At 44.6% G+C, this 24,589-nt stretch overlaps 1 protein-coding gene across 1 annotated transcript in view; it reads right to left on the bottom strand.

Annotated features, from left to right (window-relative positions):
* Nucleotides 1-24,589, bottom strand: part of ADA (adenosine deaminase) — a 274,533-nt gene that overhangs the window by 12,190 nt on the left and 237,754 nt on the right. Inside the window, exons 9-10 of the mRNA XM_086932554.1 lie at nucleotides 19,387-19,454; nucleotides 16,722-16,851 (exon numbers count right to left, since the gene is read on the bottom strand). Of these exons, the coding sequence (XP_086788680.1) occupies nucleotides 16,722-16,851; nucleotides 19,387-19,454 (198 nt within the window). The remainder of the gene's footprint in view (nucleotides 1-16,721; nucleotides 16,852-19,386; nucleotides 19,455-24,589) is intronic.

Below are 24,589 nucleotides of genomic sequence, written 5' to 3'. Positions count from 1 at the left end.
TCTCGAGGAAGGCGGCCAGCTGCTTGTTGACGGTCTTCTCGATGACTTTTGCAGGGAACGGGAGCAGCGAGATGGGGCGGTAGTTCTTGAGGTCGGTGGGGTCGGCTGATGGCTTCTTTAGTAGAGCGCTGAGTTCGATGTGCTTCCAGCTCTCCGGGAAGGTAGCGGTGTCGAAGGAGGTGTTGATGATGTCCCGCAGGTGGGGTGCGATGACAGCGTCGGCCTTGTTGAAGACGTGGTAAGGGCAGGGGTCGGTCGGAAATCCGGAGTGGATGGAGTTCATCGTGCGGACGGTGTCTTCGGTGCTGATCGGGGTCCAGGCGCGGAGGGTGGTGGTGGGGGGCGGTGGTTCGGTCGTGGCGTGCGTCGGTTGAGTGCTGAAGCTGTTGTGTATGTCCGCGATCTTGTTGTGGAAGTAGGAGGCGAGGGAGTTGCAGAGGTCTTGCGAAGGGGTGATGTTGTTGTTTCCGGCGTTGGGGTTGGAGAGCTCTTTGACGATGTTGAAGAGTTCCTTGCTGTTGTGTGCGTTGTTGTCCAGTCGTTCCTTGAATGCAGTTTTCTTGGTGGCGTGGATGAGTTGATGGTGTTTTCGGGTGGCGAGCTTGAGGGCAGTCATGTTGTCCGGTGTTGGGTCTCTGCGCCAGGCTTTCCCTGTCCTGGTGTCGGAGACCATGAGACAGGCTTGGTGGTTGGACCCCTTGCATCTCTTGAAGGGGTCTCTTTGTGTCCTTCTCTTCCATTGGTAATCTCTATGGATGCAAGGTGTGGGGTGCCTGGGTGTCTTCTCATCAGGTCCAATGTCTTTGGACTTCCAATCAAAGCATTCGGTGTGCCAACTGGAGGGAGCTTGAGGTAATCTGGTTGGCTCTCCTGGCCTTTTCTCTGTTGATTCTGCACCAGGCTATCTCAATCCGGACCGACAATACCACAGCAAAATCTTATCTCCTCCGCCAGGGGGAGACACGGGCCTTGTTCCTGTCAGCCATTTCTAATCAGATCTTTTCATAGTGCCAGACTGGTCTCATTTCTCTGACGGCGGTTTATATTCAGGGTCTCCTGAACACTAGTGTGGATCTGTTGAGTAGGGTGATTCCCTCCTCCCGCGACTTTTGTCTCTCTCCCCTGTTGTTCAATCAGATCTGTCAGAGGTGAGAGTGTCCGGTTCCGGTGGTGAACCTTTTTGCATCTTCCCTCAACACTCCTCTACCCCACTTTTGGTCCAGGATGAGGGAGGCTGCCGCTTAAAAGATAGATGCTCTGCCCTGTCCTTGGCAAGCAGGTCTTCTGTTTGCTTTCCCCTCCTTTATCTTTAATCCATTTTCTGATCAGGATGAGGATGGAGGGAGCTCAGGTGATTCAGGTGGCAATGAAGAGGGGTCAATAGTGGTTGTTATCCACTGTTCCTTCTCTTCTGATCTTCCCCATTCTTCAGGAATCACTTGTTCATCTCAAATTGACGGTCTGGAGACTAAGTGGGGAGGTTTGATTTCTCAGGGTTGCTTAGTCGCTGTCTCTTCATCCATTCAGGCCTCTCGGGGGCCATCCACTAAGGCTTCCTATGCCCATCACTGGGTATCCTTTGGGAAATGGTGTGGAAAACAGCAATTGTTGCCTCCTTCTGCTGCTCTTCCTCTGGTGTTGCAATTTCAGCAAGAAAAAGTGTTTTTCCTGGGCCTTCATCCATCGTCCTTTAAGTTGCAATGGGCAGCTACTTGGGCGTTTTAGGCTTCTTGGGGTACTTTGAAAGACTCTCACGGTCTGGTGCCTAAGTTATTCAAAGGGTTTCCTAATCTTCGCCCTAGAGTATCTCTGGTTTGTCCGGCCTGGGATCTTCCTATGGTTTTGCGGGCCTTGGATTATCTCCCCCCCCCCCCCCCCGCCCCCCTTTTGAGCCTCTCCATTCCATTACTATCTGGATTCTTACAATGAAGGTGTTCTTTCTGGCAGCCATTTCCTCAACAAGGAGGTTGGGGGAACTGGGTGTGCATTCTTGTAGGGCTCTGTTCCTGAGGATTGAGTGGTTTTGCGCCCAGGGCCTGGTTTTATTCTCAAGGTGAACACTTCTTTTCATGCCCAACAGGAGGTTATTTTGCCTGTTTTTTGTCCAGATCCTCAGTCTCCTGAGGAAGTTAGTATGCATTCTATGGACGTCCAGAGAGCTGTTCTGGTTCATCTAGAGAATGTGAAGGCCTTCAGGCAGGACTACTCGGCATTTGTCCATTCTGGGCCTGCTCGGGAGGGTCAGAAACCTGCCACCCAAACTGGGAGGAGATGGATTTGTTCTCTGATTGCTTGGCTAATTCCCGATTTGGTGTTCCCTCCTATTTTGGGGTTCAGGTCAATGTGAGGGTTATCTGCTTCCCTTGCTGAGTGTCAGGGAGCATCTTTTGTCTGAAGTTTGCACTACAGCCACTTGAGCGCTCCCCCTCCACCTTTATCAAACATTACCGGATCAGGGTCTTGCTGTTAAGGATCTTTTTGGGTCCAAGGTTCTGGCTACAGTGCTGTAACCATAAAGACTTTTCTTATTGTTTCTGCAATCTGCTCAGTTGTCCTGGCTTTTCTTTGGCTTGTAGACATCTCATATAGTGAGGGATCTAAGCGAGAGGGACAAGGAGGTACACCTTCGAGTACTTTCTGGTAATTACAGTACTCCAAGTCTTTTTCTAGATTAGAGTCCTACCTCCCTCCCTCCCAGCCCTGTGTGTCCAGGCCTATTCTGTTTTTAGGGGCTTGTTAAAGAAACTGGAAGTAATGCTTTGGAAAGGGTCGGAAGAGGCAGGCAGGTCTTATATGGTAGGACTGTAAGCAAGAGGACTTGGAGTAATGCAATTACTGGGAAGTAATAGAAGCATTAAAGCGCACTGTTTTTATTGCAAACGGGCATAATTGGAAATTATTGGTGAAGCTGTCAAGTTTCTAGATGCTTTTCTATGAAATGAGCCGACTAAGAAAATACAGCAAAATATGCAACATATCTATTACTGGAAATACACTTCGACATTGACAGGTAAAAGGCATGTTTATTCAGCTGGAAAAGACGCCGTTCCAATATGACGATTGTTTCCCTTACGCTCACGGAAGGATTGGCATTTTAAGTAACGAGAAACTGACTGAATTTCTTGCAAGGTATCACTTTAGATTAAATGTTGTCTGATTTTGAATTATGAAACATTCTCAGGTTAATGTTAGCTAACAATTTGTAGGGTTACATGATTTGGAATTGTCCAAATGTGGTTTATGTCTAATTGTTTATAATGCCTAAAATGCATATAGTTAACGATTTCTTCAGTATTTTTGAGTAATAATATTTTGTTTTTGACATTGTATACAAATATATGATCAATGTTCTCCTGAAGAAGGGACAGTTTAGTACTGCTAGATTAAAAGGGATTGAATATTCTCTAAATTGAGTGCATCACTAATTCAGTTCGGATTTATGAGGACTGGAGTGGTGAACAGCTTGTAAATACATCGGTTATAAATGTGATATACTTTTAAAACCTCGATTGCACAAAGAAAGTCTTTCGTTGTAGTTTGTTTTATTAACAGTTTTGAGAGTCCTGTAGAAACAGTTATTTCTCGTAATTTTCTCATTTTAAGGTGGTAAACTTCAGTTGCTTTTCTTGTGCTCGTTTAAATTCAAAATCTTAACAGGGAGATTAGAATTTGTTTTCATTAATTTTTGCAGATTTATTTAAAATTTACATGCGAATAATGTTTTGAGGGCTCATGAAGTGCTCCTGTTCTATGTGTATTCACTTTAGTGAGGCATAAAATGTGTCATCGCAGTAAACTTATGTTCCTAAGAGTAGGGGATGTTCTTTCAGACACAAGTGAACAAACTATATCATTTTTATCTAAAACCTGAGATAAATGATTCCACCATTGAAATAAAGTTTTTTCCTTACCTGTTCTTAACAGAGTAGTTGAAATTTTTTTTCAGGGATGTCTCTTAGTACATACAAATTAAACAGCATAGGTCCACATACATAATGGTGTATGATACCTGAAAATAGCTCATCTGACTAATCAGGAATACCAGTTTGAATGTGTAGTGGCATTTTTAATGATGTAGTTTGGTGAGAGGTTTGTGTTTCAGATTAAATGTGGAAACAGTTTCAATAAAGTGAAAACACTGTCAAGCTTTTTAAACCGTTTGTGGTCAAAGAGTGACTGGAAAAGAATGCCTAACGGCTAAGGCGGTCGATCTCAAATCTGGGGAAACCGGGTTCGAGTCTCGGCAAAGACGCTCACCATCCTGTGATTCGGGGCAACTCACTCAATCTTCCTGTGCCTAACAAAAATGAATGCGTCCTTGTGTACGCAACTGGTGCTCATATAAGCACTCTGATACCCAATACCTTTGAGTCAAGTTTTCGCTATATAAAACTCTGAAGAAAAAAATGGATAATAGGATTTATACTGCACACAGCTATTTCTAGTAGTGTCTCAGCATTGTTGTCTTAAGTTCTTCCACACACTGTGAGGTTTTGACCCTGCCTTTAATTTAGTTAGGCCAATAGGGTTTCTTCTTTGGGGGAAATTTCATTAGAATATGTTCAAGCTGATCATTTGATTAGAATATGTTCAAGCTGATCGTTTGATTATTGCTCATGAAAAGCATCTTGTAATTTCTCTAGCCAAGACAAGGGCATAGGATACTTCCATGTGGCCCAGTAATTGTAGGCATATAAAGTCATAATTAAGAAGAGTTTACATTTTTTATTTTCTGATGAACATCATCAGTTGATGTACACCCCTTATATCTTCCGAATTATTTGTATCTTTTGAAATTTTACGCAGCAAAAAAAGTATCTGGGTGATATTGTAGATTATTTTTCAAAGTGGATTGTGACCTGGTTTGTGGAACTTCCTGCCCCTGGTATGTTCCTATCACTGTTTCCTGGTCGTTTTTGTGAGAAAGAGACAGTGGTGTCCCATTGATCTGAAATGCAATGGTATTTTTTTTAAGAGAATACATTGTGATTTAAAATCTGCCTATAGCACGATGAAATATGCCAACCAAGGGTGAAATATGTCAACCAGGTGCTTAATAAAGATTATTAATTCTGCAATTTTTATTTGTATGGCGATTTCCTAAATACTGAATTCTTGTTGTAGACATACTGCAGCTAGCCTCATTTGAAAACCACCAATTTCAACAATTTTGGAGGAAGATTTCCAGTATCTAATTTGTGACAACTGTGGATCTAATGAGTCTAAAAAGAATTGATGAGTGTCAGAAAACAGGTCTTTTTGCAGTTGTCCCACCACTTTCTGCCCCCATTTGGACTACTAGATGTCAGGTTTTGCTCTGATAGTGCCCTGAAGCCTGCTGAACAGGCTCCAGTGGCGGTGTTCATTCCTTAAAACGGTTATATGTGAATTGGCTATCCCAACTGACAGACACTTTACCCCCCTATAAGTAACCATGGTCGATGAACTCCGCTCCGCGAGGGGAGATTGCAGGGATTTGTTAACTACGCATTATATTGAAAACACGGAATTCATGCTAAAACTCCGGAGTTAGCTACTGCAAACACAACCCTTTGATAAAACAACTTTACCTTTACATGCTAAAAAAAGCATATAACCAAGTTACAAAATGGAACTTTGAAAAATATCAGGCAATGAGAGAGGTGATGATTTTGGGGTCCCCCCTAGAGGCCTTGAACACAAAGAACAAAGCATGCTGAACGATTCGGCGGTGGTCCCATCCTCCTAGGACCTCCCCAAGCAAAGTTGTGGGCAAAAATACAATGCCAACCAAAGACCCTGCAAAGCATTAAGGGGCGAAATTCTAGAGTGCAGTGAATTAGCTCTCAGCTGAGCAGGAGCCCCTGCTGCTTGAGGAATGTTTTGATATTGGATACTATAATATTCCCTGCACTCTAGAAACGTGTCCCATAATACTTTGAAGGGCCCTTGGTTGGGATTGTATTTTTGCCCATCACTGTGCTTGGGGTGGTCCTAGGAGGATGGGACCACCACTGAATCGTTCAGCATGATGTGCTCTCTGTGTTCAAGGCATCTGCTTTGTTCTCTCCCTAGGTTATGGAGGTCCCCAAAATCATCACCTCTCTCACTGCTTGCTATATTTTCATTTTCACTTTTGTGAGATGACTATATGCATTTTAGCATGTAAAGATAGAGTTACTTGTTTTACCAAAGGTATGTGAGGTTTCTGTTTTATTAATTGGGATGAGACGTTACGGAGCAGAGTTCAGAGTTTTTGTTCAACTCCGCAGAATTCAGCGTAGTGGTACTTCGCCCACCCTTACTTATAAGTCCCTAGTACAAGGTACCAGCGGTTCTCAGGGCAGAGGTAGTAAAGGGGTCCCCAGGGCAGAAGCACAGTTTTGTGCCACCCTGGGTTACCAAAGCAAACTACTGACAGCAGGTCTGACATTGCAGACTGCTCGAACTCGACTGTACCCTTACCATGTGTGACACAGGCACATGCAGGACTTCTAATATATGTAAGGCACCTCTGAGGTAGGCCTCCCCTGACCAGGAGGCAGGGTGCATCATAGTAAAGGTGTAGACATATAGATATAAACCTAAATGCCTCTAAAGTGGCATTCCCCATTGGAAACTACTAGACGTGTTAGAGGTCCATAGGATAAAATGGGCTGCCAACCAGGCACTCTCGAGATTGGCAGCTCCATTATGGTACCACTAAAATATGTGATGTTTGGTATTAAACAATGTGCCCTGGGGGTGTGGCATGCACCCAGAGGCACCTTAGAGGTAGCTTTACTGTGCTCACATTGACCAGCCCGCCCTTTCCTGCATCTTCTGCCCACAAGACAGGATTCTGACCTCCTGTCAGGCAGTGTGATCATTCCCAGGAATCAGAAACAAAGGCTGGGCAGGAAGGAGGTCACAACTCCCTCTTCCCCAGTAGGCTAGGGAACTCTCACATCAGAGTGGTGAGCTTCAAAGGCTGCACCGCCTCTGATATGCAGCTGGTGTCCCCCTGAGGAGGAAACAGTCTTCCCCATGCCCTAGGCATGCTTGTACCCGGACAAGGCAGGAAATGAGCTATGCAGGAGGTGTATACGCCTGGAAGGCTGGCCACTCCTCTAGGGTGGGCAGCCTGGTGGGCGCACCTAAAATTGATCTCTGCCATCTTTAGGAGGGCAGTAATAGTGGGTTCTAGGTAGAAAAGGTGACCTACATTACTGGATATGGTCACCTCAGGATCAGACTAGCTGCAGAGACTAGCTGCCCATTGGTTACTAGCTCCCTCACTCCCCTAAATATAGGATTCAAGGGACCCCTCTGACACCAGAACTTCAGATCTGAACAACTTACTTCAACGAAGGACCAAGAGGAGACCCGTCTCGCCGACAACAGGACTTTGCCCACCAGCACAAAGCAAAAGAGGAATACTTTGACCCTGGTGCAACAGACTTGGAACTGTGTGAACGACCCTCGTCCTTGGCTAAAACTCTACTTCCCCGTAGAGAGAAAGCCTTGTGGAAGCCAGAACCGTCAGTCACCGCAGGACTCATGACACTAGTCCCCTGCAAACTACAGGTAAAACCACTCCCTGGATCCAAAGATACATTGGCCATCAGGCCCTCAGAGAAATTGCCCAAATCCAGGTAGTCCAGTGCATTGCGGGAGTTGTAGTTTCACCCAAAGTCTCAGGCTATGTTACTCTCCCAGACCCAGTTAAGTTCCAGAAGCTTTTCGCAGTGTTTACGCATACCAATGCTTGTTGGTCACCAATTCAGTAACCACTACAGAGAATACAGTGCATCTATTAACCAACATCAGCAGTTGTACACCTGTTGTGTGTTTGCATTCTGTTTCTTGCAGCACAGCGAATGCGGCGAAATCAGCACCATCGGCGGCTCCTGTTCAGCACCAAGGACAACCAGAACAACTCTGCACCCGGACTCCTCGGGCTGGGTAAAATTGATCTGAATGTTGTGGCCTGATCCTGAGATCCGCATGCCCATAACCTTAAAAGGGATCCATGTAACACTACCTGAAAGTGATTGATTGTCACTAGTCGATTTTGTCAGTGGCCGCAATGTTATTTTGTCTATGTATTTACTGCACTGATTTAATATTGCTTTGAAAATCTATAACTCCAGTTACATGTATCCTATTTCATTTTGGTGTCTAAATTAAGATAAAAATACACTATTTTTTTATAAAGTGGTGGAATATTTCTCTTAAGTTGTGTCAATTACTTATTTCATCGTCCATGTTGGTACTCTAAAATGCTGAACACATGTCCCTGTAGTAAAGCCTGACTGCTGTTGGTCACTCTTACCAGGACTGAGCCAAGTATTTATCTGTGTGAATCAAAGCACCATCTTTGGGGTATTTTAATAACATTACTCGGTAAGGCTACCCAACCATACCACAAAATATTCCACTTTCCTACAAGGAGTTCAAGATTTGTGAATGTTGGTGGGTAGAAAAAATGTGAGGAACAACTATAATATGATTTGGTGCTGGCTTGCTAATAAAATGATGGTGGTTTCAGTAGATTTGGTGAGGATTCGATAATCTGTTTGGCTGTCCGAATACAATCCCTCTAAAGGTTTAGCTGAGATGCATAAGCAAGCAGTCCATTTCAGAGATGGTTAATGGTTGATCAAATATCATGTATTGGTGGCAGCTGGTGCAAGCAGATATACATGTCCCTGGAATTTGAAATGGCATGGGAAATGCATCACCACTAGCTTACTTTGTGACATTGTGGGTATGTAAAAAGGTGACTAGCTCTCATACAGATGTTTTTTTTAAACATTCTTTTTATTCAACATTTTGTGTATACAATCACAGTGAATCTCGTGTACGTTCAGACATGTAATGCGATCAAGCAGTTGCACTGTCCTGTGTACCGTCCATCTTTCTGACTTATCATATTTCACTAAGTCCACACGTAACATGGTACATGTAGCATTTTCCATTAATTACTCAGTGCAAATTAAGGGAAGTAACGTGATCCATTTGACAGTTCAAGAAATCGCAATTGTGTTAATACAAATAACATAGTGTTGGCCAACTAGCAGAGGAGGGAGAAGGGGAGGTTCGAGGGAAAGATGAAAGGGAGGGGGTCCCAGGGCGCGCAGTCGGCTCTATTGGTGCCATGAAGAGTCTCGTTATCCCTAATTGGGGGGTGGGGGCGGAGCAGTATTTCTGTCGTTTATTGGGGCGCAGAGGGGGCAGGCGTCTTCGTGGAGTGTGTTCTAATGTACTGTTGCAAGGGGCCCCAGAGGTACCTGGGTCTGGATTGGGTGGGCATCAAGTGCCAGAAGGCCACGAGTTGCTCCTAGCAAAACACAGCGTCTCTCAGCCACATCGCTTTTATGGGGCTTGCTTCCTACCCCATGTCATGGCGATATGTCTTTTGGCAAGTAGCGATGCATCACACAAAGCTGTCTATCCCTTGTTGGGATATCTTTCAAGTCCCCCAGTAGCGCTGTCATGGGAGACCTGTCTATTGGTATGTCCATCATCCCATCTATAGCGTCCAGCACATCACCCCAATATGTGTGACATTCCCACGCTAAATGCGGAAAGGTTGCATTAGGGGCCCCACATCTTAAACAACGCCCCTCCTCCGTGCAGTGCAAAAAGTTGAAATGTATGAGGTGCAGTTCGGGGAAAGGGCACGTGCTTGCGCACAGCAGAACATCCATTGTTCCTGTGTAATAGGTGTACCCAGCACATTTTACCAACGTTGACGAGCCCGAGTCTCACAAACTGGGAATTAAGGGCCAGATTCATGAAAGACCTGTTTTGCGAGTCTGAAATAGCGATTCATAAGGAATCGCTATTACAGACTTGCAAAACGGGATTCAGGTAGGAATCGCAAAATTAAATGCGCTTCCTACAGATTCCTTATTTGCGATTAGCAAATTGCTAATCGCAAATAAGGAATAACTCCCCATTCATTCCTATGGGCCAAAAGGCCCATAGGAATGAATGGGGAGAATTCCTTATTTGCGATTAGCAATTTGCTAATCGCAAATGAGATAGCGATTTAAAGGATGCCAGGGGTGTCCAGAGGACACCCTGTAGCACCCCTTAAATGCTAATTTAAACAGGTGTTGCGCACACACATGTCCAAAGGACATGTGTGTGTGCAACATGCAACTCAGAAAAATGCTTTTAAAAGCATTTTTCTGAGTTTTCGCTATTTACCACGAGGTTTGACCTCGCGGTAAATAGCGGGCCGAAATTGCGAATTCGCAAATTTTAAATGGATGATGAATTGCATTTAAGGCATCTCAAATAGAGATTCCTTAAATGTAATTCCTCGCAAAATAGCGAAATCGCTATTACCGATTTTTGCATTTGGGATGATGAATCCCAAATGCAAAAATAGCACTTGCAAAGGGCCAGATTCTCAGAATCTGGCCCTTTGCGAGCCGATTTCGGCTTGATGAATCAGGCTGATAGTTTGCATGTCTGTATAAAGACGCGTGATCAGCTTGTGTGGGGATGGGTTTTTAAAAAAGCGTTCCAAAGTCTGGAACGTATCTGGCTCCTCCGGGAAGGTAGGGTGATAGGCACGCAGCGCTGCACGTAGCTGAAAGTATGTAATTTTCTCTAGTGCTGTAAGCTGCTGCCCCTTCCGGATCTGATGTAAAGCAATGGAGGGGTTACCGAGGTACACGTCTCCCATTTTTGTGAGTTTCATCACTCTGAGTCGGAGACAGGGGCCAGCCTCCGCCAAGGAGGGAAGGCTCGGGTGTTTTATCAGAGGAACCAGGGGGGCATGCATAATGTCGATATTGGCCCTCCCCTTCAAGTCCTGCCAAGCCCTTACCGTGCATCCCACAGTATCTATTCCTTTCCTGGATCTGGGTCGTGGCTGGTATAAGGTCATCGGGAGGGGGGACTGGGTCTACTTGGTCATATTCCGGCGCTGTATGTGCCATAAACTGTGTTGGGTAGACCCAGTAATATGCAAATTGCACCTGGGCACACCAATAGTACAGCTCAAGGTCCGGACCTCCGAGACCTCCCTGCTCAAAAGGAAGAGTGAGCACCTCCCATGGGACACGGGGCTTCCAGCCCGCCCATGCCTGAGTCACCATGTTGGATCGCACCCACCGTCTGAAGCAAGCTGTGAGGAGAATCAGAATGTAAGTGAAGAGATATAGGAGTTTGGGCAGCACCACCATCTTAGCGATGGCCGCTCTGTTGGCTAGGGAAAGAGGAAGCGCAACCCAACACTTTGTGTGCTGTTCCAGCCAGTCTATGAACTTCCCATAGTTGGAGCGCCAGAGTTTGTCAGGATCTCAACTAATCCATACCCCCAGGTACTTCACCGGCCTCGCGTCCATTGCAAGGGTTACACATTTTTGTTTGGGTTCTTGACGTAAAGTGTCACATCGTCCGTGTATAGGAACACCAGTACCACACGGGGGTAAACGCCAGTCCCCTTTGGGCATGGCGGTGCAGCAGCCTAGCCGCGAGCGGCTCCATGGCTACGGCAAATAGAAGGTGCGACGGGGCATACCTGACGCGTGCCCTGGAAAATCGGGAGAGGGGCAGTGATCACCAGTGGCGTCACTAGGGGGGTGCGGGGGGTGCGGACCGCACCGGGTGACACCATCCTCATGGGGTGACACCGTGAGACTCTGCAATATTACACCACATATGTGTACATGTGAACTCATGCTGGGCATTTACACGAAGACGCGTATGGGGGAAAGTGCACCTGGTGGTGAGATGACAGAAAGAAAATGATGTCCCTGCTTGTCTCTCCGCTCTCGCACGGTAGTGCGCAAAGGCTACTAACATCACAGGCAGGGGAGCCCCAATGACATAAAGCCATACCTGGCGCCGCCGGGTGACGTCACGTCCTGCTGCGCCTGCGGAAGGCGGGGAGTTTACTTTGGAACTACTGTCCGGCTCCTGACTCCTGCGGCGCGTGCGGGCGCCTTACAGTCTCTCTCTATGGACTGCACTAAGTTATGCAATGGGTATGGCAGCTCGCGCTCGCAAAATAGACTGCCGCACATTGTGTGATCCCGATGCGATAGACCAGACCCCACCGGCCTTCTTGTGAAGTTGCAGTGTTTCAGGTACAGTTATGGCAACATTATTTATAATTATGGCAGAGCTCGCATGCAGGCGGCGGCCGCAACTTATCAAATGTCCGCACGCACATAATTGCAGCCAGCAGTGGGCTCGCTAATTGCCTTCCGCCAGTCCTGTAGCCACAGCCCGCCCTAACAGCCCCCAGCACCACCATCCCCGTGTGTGGAGGACAGGGACTCGGTCGGTTAGGCTTAGGCCTCATCTGCCCTCCTGCCTCCAGTCACGTGTGGGCTATGTTACTGTACATCCGATCCCTTGTGAGTGGCGGCACACTGACTTGGGGCCAGTCTGCCTGTTCAGCCGACAAATCATCTCAAGCGCGCACCGGCCACTGCAGTTACCGTGAGTTCACTAGGGCCTTGTAGCAACGCTAGAAAACAGCCTGCAGTGTAGCATGACACTCAAGGGCTGCACACACACTATTCCTCTTGGTGCACTGCAGAACGTGATTATCTACTGACTCAGCCTTCCCTGTCAGTAATTTCTGGTATTGCACAGGTGAGTCAAGCAGCAATGGGGGCAGTGTCAGTGCAGTGCGTGGTCCATAGGCGTGGTTAAAAGACATTATTCTGTATGTATTTTTGTTAGTGTTTCACCTTTACACATCTAAAGCACGCACCATAATTGAAAGATGAATGCAAGTTCAAGTAATCAGTCACAAATACACTCTTACATTGTGAAACCTCAACTGGTTAATTCAGTCTTCCTGCAAATGCCTGTCTGTTTTTAAGGAGAGAAAAAAAATTTAATCCTGCTTGGCGCAGCAGCCACCAGGGCATAGTGACTTCTCTATTTATAATGCTATGACATCCCCTGCTTCTGCGACTGAGAAAACACTTTAACTATGCAAGGCATTGATTGTAATGCGCACAGTATATAATGGTCACTCAAAGTGTCAATGCTTTGGCCGTAGAATGTCACTCCCAAGTAATCTGAAATCATGGAAATACCACACAATCAAACTGAAAACATGGCAGTTATAGAGAGTCATGATAGGGCGGACAGAGTTCCCCAGAACCCACGGAGGGCTGTAGGTCGTCGAGGGAAGTGTGATGCCAGGCACTTGGAAGCAGATCACCTCCCACACTCACACCTAAGTGCCCTTCCTTTTCTGGCACTTTGCACCAGTTTTAAGTTCTTCTTAGAGTTTCTTGTTGCTCAAATGAGTGTAATTTCTGTTATTTATAAGTTTCCGTAGTATTCATTGCTTGATTTTGATCAAATGAAAGTGTCACTCATCGTTGAAGAAAAGTCACTCATAATTACACTCAAACTTTGAAAATGTCACACATAGCAATCTGAAACCTTGGCAGCTATGGACAGAACAACCATGAAGGTTTAACTGAAACAAGCCTCTTTAGAGAATAGAGACCACTCACAGAAACGCAGCCACCCACCAAACGCTCCTAAGGGTCATAAACGCGAGTATGCGTGTTAAGAAAAGTACACTCAGAAACAACGGATGAAACAACCATAAAAATCATTGTAGTGCAGCATGATGCTTTAGACTCTTCAGAGTATCTGTTTGCTGTTCAGAAAGTGCCGGCACTCTCCCATTCTATGTATTGCAGCAGTGCTGAGAAGTGCAGGTGCTCTTTCAAATAAGGAGCACTGCGTACTGGACAGTACCTCCCATTTAAAGCACGCGCGTTACTCCGACGTTACATTTCCATAGGAGTCCTAGTATTGGAAATCTAGGACAGGAGTTGTGTGTCAAGGATGGAAACACACCGGGCCGAATTTACAAAGCATTTATACGAATACGCCATTCCAGAGCGCAAAGCCACTTATACAACTCAGGAAGATTGGGCCCGCAGTTACAGCTGTATTTATTTACTCACACAGAGAATCCCTAAATATGGGTATTCACAAACATTTTCTGATCCTCTTCGGGACTAGGAAAATTATAGGTGTTTACGCCTGTTAGGGGTTTAAGTAAATCCACGTTCACGGTTGTAAAGTGAAAGGAACATCTCCCCAAGTCGCTGTGGTGAGCACGAGGCGTGCCTCAACAGTAAAAATAGATTTGCACCCATGGAGAAAAAAAAAGTTTGTTTACAGGGGCTTGTTTTTTTTTCTTGCAGACCAGAATATACATGTATATAATATTAGTGTGACTGGGTTTCAAGGTGTCACGCCTCATGATATACAAGAACATAGAGTTCACAGCTCTGCCTTTTGCCATAAAATCCGCTGCCAGGGTGTTCGCAGAGTACTCCTCACTATCCCGAGCTCATCTAAAGGGACGATCTACACGTGTCAAGTACCCAAACCCGGATGATTGATGCAGAAGATGTCTTCAGAAGTGCAGGCACTTTACAGCCAAGATAGTGCAAGCACTGCCTAGCTGGGATTCAAAGTGACTACATGAAGTAACACCTGACGCATTGTCAGACAAAGACTCTGTGGAACCAGTCATAGACGCTCAGGGAGTGTTGGGATATCCCCTCTATCCCAGGCTCTAAGAGTGAGACAGGTGTAGGCCTTGTAATGGGCGATGTCGAAGTGCAAGCATTCCCCTCCTATTAAGGTCACAATCACTCCTCTAGATCAGAAAGGGTTAAGGTGATTCCAGGGCCAGCTTTAGTGCTGATGGTGCCACAATCTTTTTTGGTGCCCCCAATGACGGACTTCCTTCGCAGATTCTCTCACCACTACCCTCCAACAGTGCCCCTCATCATCTCTCCCTAGTCGTGAGGGGGTGACACCATGAGTCACCGCACTGGGTGACACCAACCCTAGTGACGCCACTGGTGATCACACTATTGACCCTGATGCGCGCCATAGGGAGAGAGTAAAGCAGTGATATTATCTCATAAAGATGTTGATAAATATGTGGCAACGTAGTATCCACAGCTCACTGGGTTGAATACAAATCTAATGATTGTCAATGCATCAGGAGTGGTCACATTAAGATGCTAAGTGAACTACTTGTCTTTGCTGTGAATTAATAATATTCAGGACATTTGTGAAATGTTGCTATTTTAATGTGATTCTGTTATCTTTGTTGAAAGGGGAGAAGAGTTGTCCTGAACTTAGAGGCGGGATGACTCCTTGGTGAAATTTAAATTATGAAGATTGAGAATATTGCAATGAGGTCTATGGATCAGAGAATAGATTGTAGGTTCTATACAAGGAAAAAAGTTGTTTCACTTTTATCAATTGTTGCCTTAGTATTTCTGATGCATGACTCACAAAGGAGGGAGGGGTTCTTTCACTTTTGGGGTTTTATAGGACAAACTACACTGGACTGTATCTTATTAGGAGCTCCACAAAACGACACATATTGTGACCAGCAATCTAGTCTTCCATGGTAATTCTGAAGTTATTTGTTTATACTGTTCATTTTATTTCTGAAATCTTATTTGTATGCAACCATGTTCCCTAAGCCACTGAATCAGTTACCCTTACTAAAATAAGAGATGAAGAAAGTTGGGGGAAAAAACAATTAGACGAGAAGGCGGCTTACATTTGGACACCTCAGTTACTGAGCAATCCACATCATTATCCTTGCAGCTATGGAGCCTTTGTCAATGTCCCAATGTCCCTGGTAGACTCAGAGTCCATAGCCTTTTCCCCCACAATTTTTACACATCCTACAGGAATTTATAGCGAGCACTCACATGAAAATTTAAAACAGTAATTCGACTTGGACAGACAATACCAGAGAAAAATGGAACTTAGTTAAGTTCCTCCTTAGTCAAATAAAAGACATAAGGGGCCTAATTACGATGAGAGTGGTTTAAGGCTTTCCAAATCTTATCGCGGTTTCAGTTTTGACCGCCGCATTACAATGCAGGTGGTCAAAAGTGAAACTGGTTGGTCATTCTGGCTAGATTCCGACAGGCTCAAGGAGCCCATCGGCTAGTCGGAGGCCCTATAGACGGCGGTTCCACCGTAGGGATTACGATGTTGGTTTCCGACAGGCTTTCCATGTTGGGCTTTCTGACAAGGAAAGCCTGTTGGAAAGCGACATTGGGGGGCCTAACAGGGCCCCCTTCACCCTGCGGCCTCTGATTGGGTGCCGAGGAGGCACCTATGGTGTCCCGCTGTTAAACCTTGCACTGTGTGGCAGGCACCCTGAAGTGCCTGCCACGCGGTGCAGGGTAAATAGATTCTCCCATTTCTCTATGGGAGCTTGTGCTACGGCCAGTTTACGGCCACAGTACAATCTCTCAGAGACAAAAGAGAAGCGGTCGCATTGTAATCGCGGCGTCGGTACCGCTGACCGGATGTCTGTCAGTCCCGAGACCACAACGGTGTCGGGCGAATGCAAGTCCACCCAACATCGTAACTACGTCCTTGGTGTCTCAATCCATCACACATAATATCTTTGAAGGGGTTAAGTTTGAAAATGGGTGATGTGCTATCATTCGACAGCCGCGTGTGTTATGTTGTATTAATGTTATGGCATGTGATTTATACCACACTTTCACTGAGAGTACTTCAGAAGTTCATCTATAAAGTTCCAGTCTTTCATAATGCCTAGGCTCTTTTGCAGACAATCATCAATTTCATTCATGTTAAATGTGACAAGCTTCAGAAGTGTAGACTCTGGCTCTTGTGCATTATCCAGAGTAGAACCAGGACAATTCCTTTCACTTCATTATGTAACAATGTATGCAGTGGCAACTTACCAGCTGTTTAAAATCTTCTTCTGTAAATCCCATATATTTCTGAGCTATTGTGTAATCGGTGTCCAGTGTCGACTGAAAAATGAGAGGGTCATCTGTATTCAAAGAGAAATTTGCTCCATCTTTCTTAAACCTGTTGAAAAACGGTTGCAGTTTTTATTTTCACATATTGCTTTCGATATGGCATTTCATGACTGATATTAGGAATTTCACACTTTTTTGTTTTGCCTACTGCAGTAAGCTGTATGACGCATATTCTTCATAGGGGCTATTCAAATGTCGTTGTTATTTTACATAAACACACCTTTTCAAGATGCATTGTGGATTGCACTTACATGTTTTGTCATGCAACAACATATCACCTTGTGCCACTTAATTGATCTACGATTTGTGTGTTGTATGATTTTTCTCATCAACCTTGGATTTCCAAGATTGCTGGGATTTAAATCATTATCTCCCCCAAGAGAGAAGAAGATGCTTAGATTGGTTGGTCCTATTCCCTCAGCAGATAGGGTTTCATTGAGTAGTGGATACGCTTCTGTTACTTTCCTCCTTCTTACAGCTGCCCACATCTAAAAAAGAGACCTGTACAGTTTGAAAAGCTAGTACATGTTGCAATCTTTGTGTCCATTTTAAGAGTCATAGTATCACTATAAAAAACTCTGATCTTTTTCTACAAATACTTTTCACAAACCTATATTCGAAGTTTACGCCTCCGCCTCTCCTATCTTTTTCTGTGCAGTAATTCACCCCCCTCCGCACAAGTAAGTATATGTTTTAGTAGTTGGGGGAGTGGCTGAAAAAGGGGGCATAACTACTACTAAATGGTAGGGTGCTAGGGAGGAGTAAAGAGTTGTTTAGGGAGAGTTACAAAGGGGTTTAGGAAGTGACATATAACCACCCAGAAAAAATCAAGCCCATTGCTAGTCAAAAACTGCGATTCTAAAGTTACTACAGCCAAAAGGGTAAAAAAACGGTAGCTCCATGTCTGAGCTGACGTAACCCCAGCACCACACATGGCCACTGCAACACTCCTCCCATAGAAATCAGTTGAGTTAGGGACTTAAAATAAAACCCCATGGGAAATCATGTTAAATTAAATCCAATTATTTAAAATTGTTTAAAAATATAATTAAATATGTCAATACAATATTTAAAACAGTACATAATCCTAAATTAATTATTAGGTATTGTAATACTGTTTTGCATTTTAAAATATTGTAACAATACATTTTATTAAATATAATGTAATTAATTATAATTGATTATATAGATCACTTTTAATTATTAATGCTTGATAATGTCTTATTTTTTTCACTGTAGGTGGGAATTTATTTTTAATTTAAAATTGAGAAATATAATTTTAATGCCAAACTTATTGAGAGAACAGCAACATTCCCTGTTTAAAGCTTTGTTAGAAGCAAATTCATTGCTTCATCCACTGCAAGCCATGTTTCACCCAGGATTTTACACTTTGTAGTTTTATCGGATCTAGAGTAACTACAATTTAAAGTCAGCAGTATTGAAGCCTTGATCTTAGTAGATCTGTCAGAAATGTTCATCAATGTCAGCAATGCCATTTTATGTGGTAGGCTGCTTGAATTTACCATATAGATATTTAGGGTACTGTGCATGAGTGGCTCGCTTCCTTTAGGTCAGTTCAACTTGTTTTACCTCTGCCCTAAACCAGTAAAATTAGGTTATCCACAGGGTTCTTCCTTGCCCCCTATTAGATTAAATCTGTAATTTACCCAGTTTCCTTATTAATAATATGGATATTCCTTCTAGAAGTATGTAGATGGTGTTGAATCAAAGACTTCATTAATATAAATATATTTAATTAAATAAAAATAATTTGTCTGAAGTTTAAATTAAAAAATACATTCCGACCTTGAGTAATAAAATACTTTTATTACGCATTAATAATTATTAAATGTGATGTATAGAATGTAACATATTTTAATATTAAATAGGAACGATTTTTTTATTTTTAGCTATTTTTAACTTTAAATCATATTTATGTATATTTTTAGCTATTTAAATAATTGTATTAATTTTAACATTACTTCCTATATGGTTATTGTTTAAGTCCCTATCTCAATTATTTTCTATTGGAGAGTATTGCAGTATCAATGGTTTGTCAAGTGAACAGAACTGGGCTTATTCTTTTTAAACCCCTTCTTAACCTCCTTAAACCACTCCTTGCTTCTCCCTAAATCCATTCCATTTTAGTATGCTCCTTCTTCCAGTCACTCCTCTGGTCCCTCCCATAGTTATTAAGCAGTACACTTACATGTGTAAGGATCTTCCCACTTAAAAGATAGAAGAGGTTTAAATTTGCACTCTTTTGTCTGTAAACAGCATTTGGTAGAAATGTAGACGTTCTATTGTAGCACTCTAAATCTACTGCAAAATGCAGTTTGCTAATAGGGCCCTAGAGATCTGTATAGTTTGTACGTTTGATATATTTACATCAAGTTGTGGTTGTCTTACATTTGTCAGTTGTGCGCTTAAAAGAGTATTGGAGAAACGTAAAAAGTGTGCAAAAATGAATACAACATAGGGCTTCTGCAATGCAGTAGAATATCAGGTGGCATCATTACATGAGTACAATTCAAACAAATTCAGGAACATAAATTTTGGAGAAGATTTGATTGTGGGAAAATACCTTATTGCAGGATGCAGTGCAAAGTCTGTTTTACAGGCTCCTGTAAGATAGCTTGACCAGGGACAAACCTGTGACATAAAAACAACACATGTAATTCTCCACAGTCTAAGAATGGCATGCATAAAGCAACTATGTAGCTCACCAATCCACCATTTCAGCTTTTTAAAAAAAATAAAAGATTGCATTAATACCAATGTAGGAAACAAAATCTTTATGAAAACAAACATTTTAAATATGCTTCAGATGTCCCGTTATTTTAAGAGAGCATTTATTCACATCTAAATAATTCTCAAACTTTGTCTGATACATACACACAATATTGAAAGACCAAGCAACTTATACAACAAGTTCTTCTGTCTAAGGTGATTTAAACTGACCGAATTGAAAATGTGCATTGAACCCCACACATTCCCAGGTTGAGCCTGTTAGTTCCTGAGATACCATCCATTTTCCAAACCCTGAGACATGTTAATCTGAGTCCACGGCCCTCTAGTCTTACCTGGGGGTTGTTCTTCAGAGCTCTAGAACAGTACAATTGCCCCATCTGGCCATCCTAGTCACTTCAACACAGGAGTAACTTTGAGTAAAGGGTGTCAGAAAAAGGAATGGTCTAGGCTTGGGGAGTGGACATTAGGCACAATACATCCCCCTGCCGAGAAGCTCCTCCAGGTACCCAAACATGCTGTTTTTCAACAGAATCGGCTACTGCCCTCTAGACCTTTCGGCTCTGTTTCGGTCTCATCATATTTTCTGACTCACTGCGAATATGGTCCGCCTCATTACTCCTGCCTGCTTGGAGACACTTGCTGGTTTGGGGTGCTAGAAATCTTGTTACTTGTATCCCAGTCATACAGGCTGACCCGCTGTCCCAGCTAACTTGAGGGCCTATTAGGATGGTGGGCGGATCCGTCCATGATTGACCCCCTGCCACATTAGCATGGCTGGAGGGTCTGTGGCAGACCGGAAGACCGTCGTTGTTTTTCCGCCAGTCGGCACGTTGACCGGGTGGAAAACTGCCACAATATGGTGGCGGTGTCTGTAAGACACCACCAACCAAATCAGGATGCTGGCGAAGAGCAGCCTTTCCATGGTGGCGATGCCGCCATGGAAAGGCATGTGGTTTTTGGTGTTGGGGGCCCATAGCGGCCCCCCAGGATGTTGGGGGATGCAAATGGGCCTGCATTTGCATGTACAAGGTGGCAGGCACCGCGCAGTGCCTGTCACGTTGTGCATGAAAATGCACTACATGCATTTTTTACACAGCGGGTGCTGCTTACAGCACCGCCCGCCGCAATGAAAAATATACGGATGCTCCCGCCAGTGTGGCGTTCGCATCCTAATTTGAATTGCGGACCACTGCACCGATGGCGGGCAGTCCCTTTTGCCGTCGAGGTGGCGGGCGGATGGTAATAGAAGCACTAGTGTTGAGAGGCCATTGTTAGCTTTATCCTTGATGCCAGCCTCACTGGGGACTCAAGCCTCTTGACGGTTACCAGCTTCTTCCACTAGTCATAAAGGCCTGACATTATTTCTGCCTGTGCCAGGCCTCACTTTTCATCCTTATATCTGCATCCTACGTGGGGTCTATGGGTTCTTGAAACGTGGTGGCATTTATGGAATGGGGAGCATTTCCACTCCTGCCATTTGCCCAACATTTAGAATTTTGGCTAATCTTGGCAGTTCTACTGGAATTGTACCTTTTTTGTTCCATTTACTTATATAACCATTATTCATCCCACTTGGGTTCATTATACTTGGCAGCCATCTTGGAATCGAATGTCCTCCTCATATGCTTAGTATCTTTTGACCTGGCTATAGTCCTTTACAGTTTCCTTGTTCATTTCATTCATTTACCTTCATTTGCAGGGTGTTATTTTCTTGAATCACACCATCTCCTACTGAATGACTGCTCAGATTTCATTAGAGCCATCATGCTTGCAAACCTCTAATAACCTTACGCAATGGCTTCCTTTTAATAACTTTAATAACCTCTGACTACATCTGCCTGAAAAGTCTATTGGTGACATGCAATGTTCCCTCTAATTATTTTCCTCTGTGTGCGGCAGTGGAGGGTCTCTGTGCGCTTCAACCATGGCTATGTGCGCCAGGAACCAAACCGTGCGTGTCTGCGGCGCCAAATGGCACTCAAAACGTTTCCTTTAAAAGTGAAAAGATGGTGCATTTTTACACATACAGAGCCAAAATAAGGGTCTTAAGGGCAGTTTGCAAATGTATTGTATTGCCTGTATTTTCATTGTTGTGTCTCTGACTGCTGTTGTCTGTCTTCCCCGCTGCCTGTATGTGGTCCGTGCTCCTTTTTCTTCCCTCTGTTCCCCTCGATGCCCGTGTCTCTGCCCAGTTTTCCCTTCTGTTCCCCTCTCTGCCCCGTGCCTCTCTGCCCGTTCTGCCTTCTGTTCTTAGCTGCCCCTATATTTCTGGATTCTGTATCTTGCCATTGTGCCATTAGTTTTTTGTGCCCGTCTGCCCTCTGTGCCACTCATTTTTGTGCCCCTTTTGCCTTCTGTTCCACTCGTTTTCCCTCGTTTTTTGTGCCCTTCTGCCCTCTGTTCCACTCGTTTTTTATACCTTTCTGCCCTCTGTTCCACTTCGTTTTCCCCTCGTTTTTTGCCTTTCTGCCCTCTGTTCCACTCGTATTTTTGCCTTTCTGCCCTCTGTTCCACTCGTTTTTTGTGCCTTACTGCCCTCTGTTCCACTCGTATTTTGTGCCTTTCTACCCTGTTCCACTTCGTTTTCGCCTCGTTTTTTGTGCCTTTCTGCCCTCTGTTCCACTTCGTTTTCCCCTTGTTTTTTGCCTTTCTGTCCTCTGTTCCACTCGTATTTTGTGCCTTTCTGCCCTCTGTTCAACTCCCTTTTGTGCCCTTCTGCCATCTGTCCCACTCGTTTTTGTGCCCTTCTGCCCTCTGTTCCACTCGTTTTTGTGCCTTTATGCCCTCTGTCCCACTCGTTTTTGTACCCTTCTGCCCTCTGTTCCACTCTTTTTTGTGCCCTTCTGCCCTCTGTCCCACTCGTTTTTGTGCTTTTCTGCCCTCTGTTCCACTCATTTTGTGCCTTTCTGCCCCTGTTCCACTCGTTTTGTGCCTTTCTGCCTTCTGTCCCACTCGTTTTTGTGCCTTCTGCCATCTGTCCCACTCGTTTTTGTGCCCTTCTGCCCTCTGTTCCACTCTTTTTTGTGCCCTTCTGCCCTCTGTTCCACTTGTTTTTGTGCCTTTCTGCCCTCTGTCCCACTCGTTTTTGTGCCCTTCTGCCCTCTGTTCCACTTGTTTTTTTCCTTGTTTTGCCTACTGTTCCGCTTGTTTCCCCAGCCGCTGTGCCCCCTGCGGCCCGCCCTCCTGACTGCCCACTGTGGCCTTTTGTTTAAGTATTGCTGTTAATCAGAGCCCCTTCACGGGCTCTGTTAACAGCAATACTTAAACAAAAGGCCACAGTCTGCCCCGCTCTTTAATAACAAAAGCGTAGAGACAGTTTCCAAACACAGCTTGTGTTAAAGTACGCGCTGTGTTTGGAAACTGGCTACGCTTTTGTTAGCAAAACGCGGGGCAGACTGAGGCCTTTTGTTTAAGTATTGCTGTTAACGGAGCCCTTGAAGGGGCTCTGATTAACAGCAATACTTAAACAAAAGGCCACAGTCTACCCGCGCTCCCACATAGCTACCAGCCCCCCGCCTCCTTACCTTCACTCGTCATGTTCCCGCCGCTCGTTTCTTCAAAGCGGCCGGCGGCGCGACTCTCTCGCGCGACGTCCTGTGTGCGCGCGCTCCACGCGAGGCGGTGGGTGGTGATGTAAGGGGAGGTGTGCTCGCGCGCCCTAGAGGGAACGGTGGTGACATGTATACTAAAAGTAGTAGACATCTTGAATTGTGCAACTTAGTCTACTTGTTTGCCTGAACCTTGCTACCAAGTGATGATTGAGCCCAGGATTAATGCCTTCATACCTTCTCTTTCATTGGTGTTTAGACCTCTTTAGAACTGGCCACTTTATGTTGAAGCTCTATGTGATGTTCTGCGGCTTGTAAAGCGCATGGCTGTCTCTGCAAAGAGACCTCCCAGCGCTGGAGAGCGGGAAGAAAAAAAGCGAGATGAAAAGTTACTGGAACAGCCATGTCTTTACGGCCTTTCTAAACATCAGATTATCAGAAATCCTCCTAATAGCAAGAGGCAATGAGTTCCATAAAGTAGGAGCCAATACACTAAAAGAACGGCCTCCAGTTCTGGCTCTGCGGAAGCGAGGCACATACATCAAATTAGGTCGGCAGAGCGCAGAGCACGAGATGGAACATATTGGTGGCCCAAGTCATTGAGGATCGCAGGGCAGGAGCCCGTCAGAACTTTATGCGTTAAGCAAAGCGCTAGGAACCTAATTCTCTGCTCCACGGGGAGCCATGAGTTGACGCAGTGTCCCTGAAATTGAACTGTATTTGGGCAGAGCAAAAAGAGTGCCAACTGCCTCATTCATAGTACATTGAAGCCTATTTATCATAGACTTATTAGCTCCTAACAGGAGGCAATTGCAATAATCTAACCTAGACATGATGGTGGTTTGAACAACTAGCTGGTGCGTTCGAGGATCAAACAAACCCAAAATGGGGTTGAGTCCGTGCAGAATACCAAAGCAGGTCCCTGCCACAGACTTAGCATGTTCCTCAAACGAAAGTACAGAATCCCTCCTTACACCGATGTTTTTTACCGACATTTTGGGATTGCTAAATGATGGCGGCCACCAGTTATTGCCCCACTTATGTGAATCTTTGTCAAGTAATAGAATCTCTGTTTTAGATGAGTTTAATTGGAGACAGTTTGCCTCCATCCACCCAGCTATGGCTGCAAGATCCTCCTGAAATGTAATCATGTCTTGACTGGTGTCTTTGGTACAGGCAAACATTTGTTGCATATCGTCCGCATAAGATACCATCTGTATGTTATGGGTGTAGGCCAACAAGGCCAGCGGACGAACATAAATTTTAAATAATGTAGGGCTCAGATGTTGAAGCTCTATATTGGCTCAATTGCTCCAACTCTCATCAAATCTGGGATTTTTGGTAATTTCATCCCTTGGACCATTGTTTATGAAAAAGCCAAGATATGATCTAATGTCGAGGTGAATGAGGGCACAGGAGAAAACAAAAAAGAAATCATATAGCTTGTAAAGAAGCTACGCAAAGGATAGATCAAAAGGGCAAAATATT

The sequence above is a fragment of the Lissotriton vulgaris genome, chromosome 7 (genome assembly GCF_964263255.1).
Source record: "Lissotriton vulgaris chromosome 7, aLisVul1.2, whole genome shotgun sequence".
Lineage (NCBI taxonomy): Eukaryota > Metazoa > Chordata > Amphibia > Caudata > Salamandridae > Lissotriton > Lissotriton vulgaris.
Note: the sequence above shows the minus strand (reverse complement) of the source record. Positions and strands in the feature narration are given on the sequence as shown.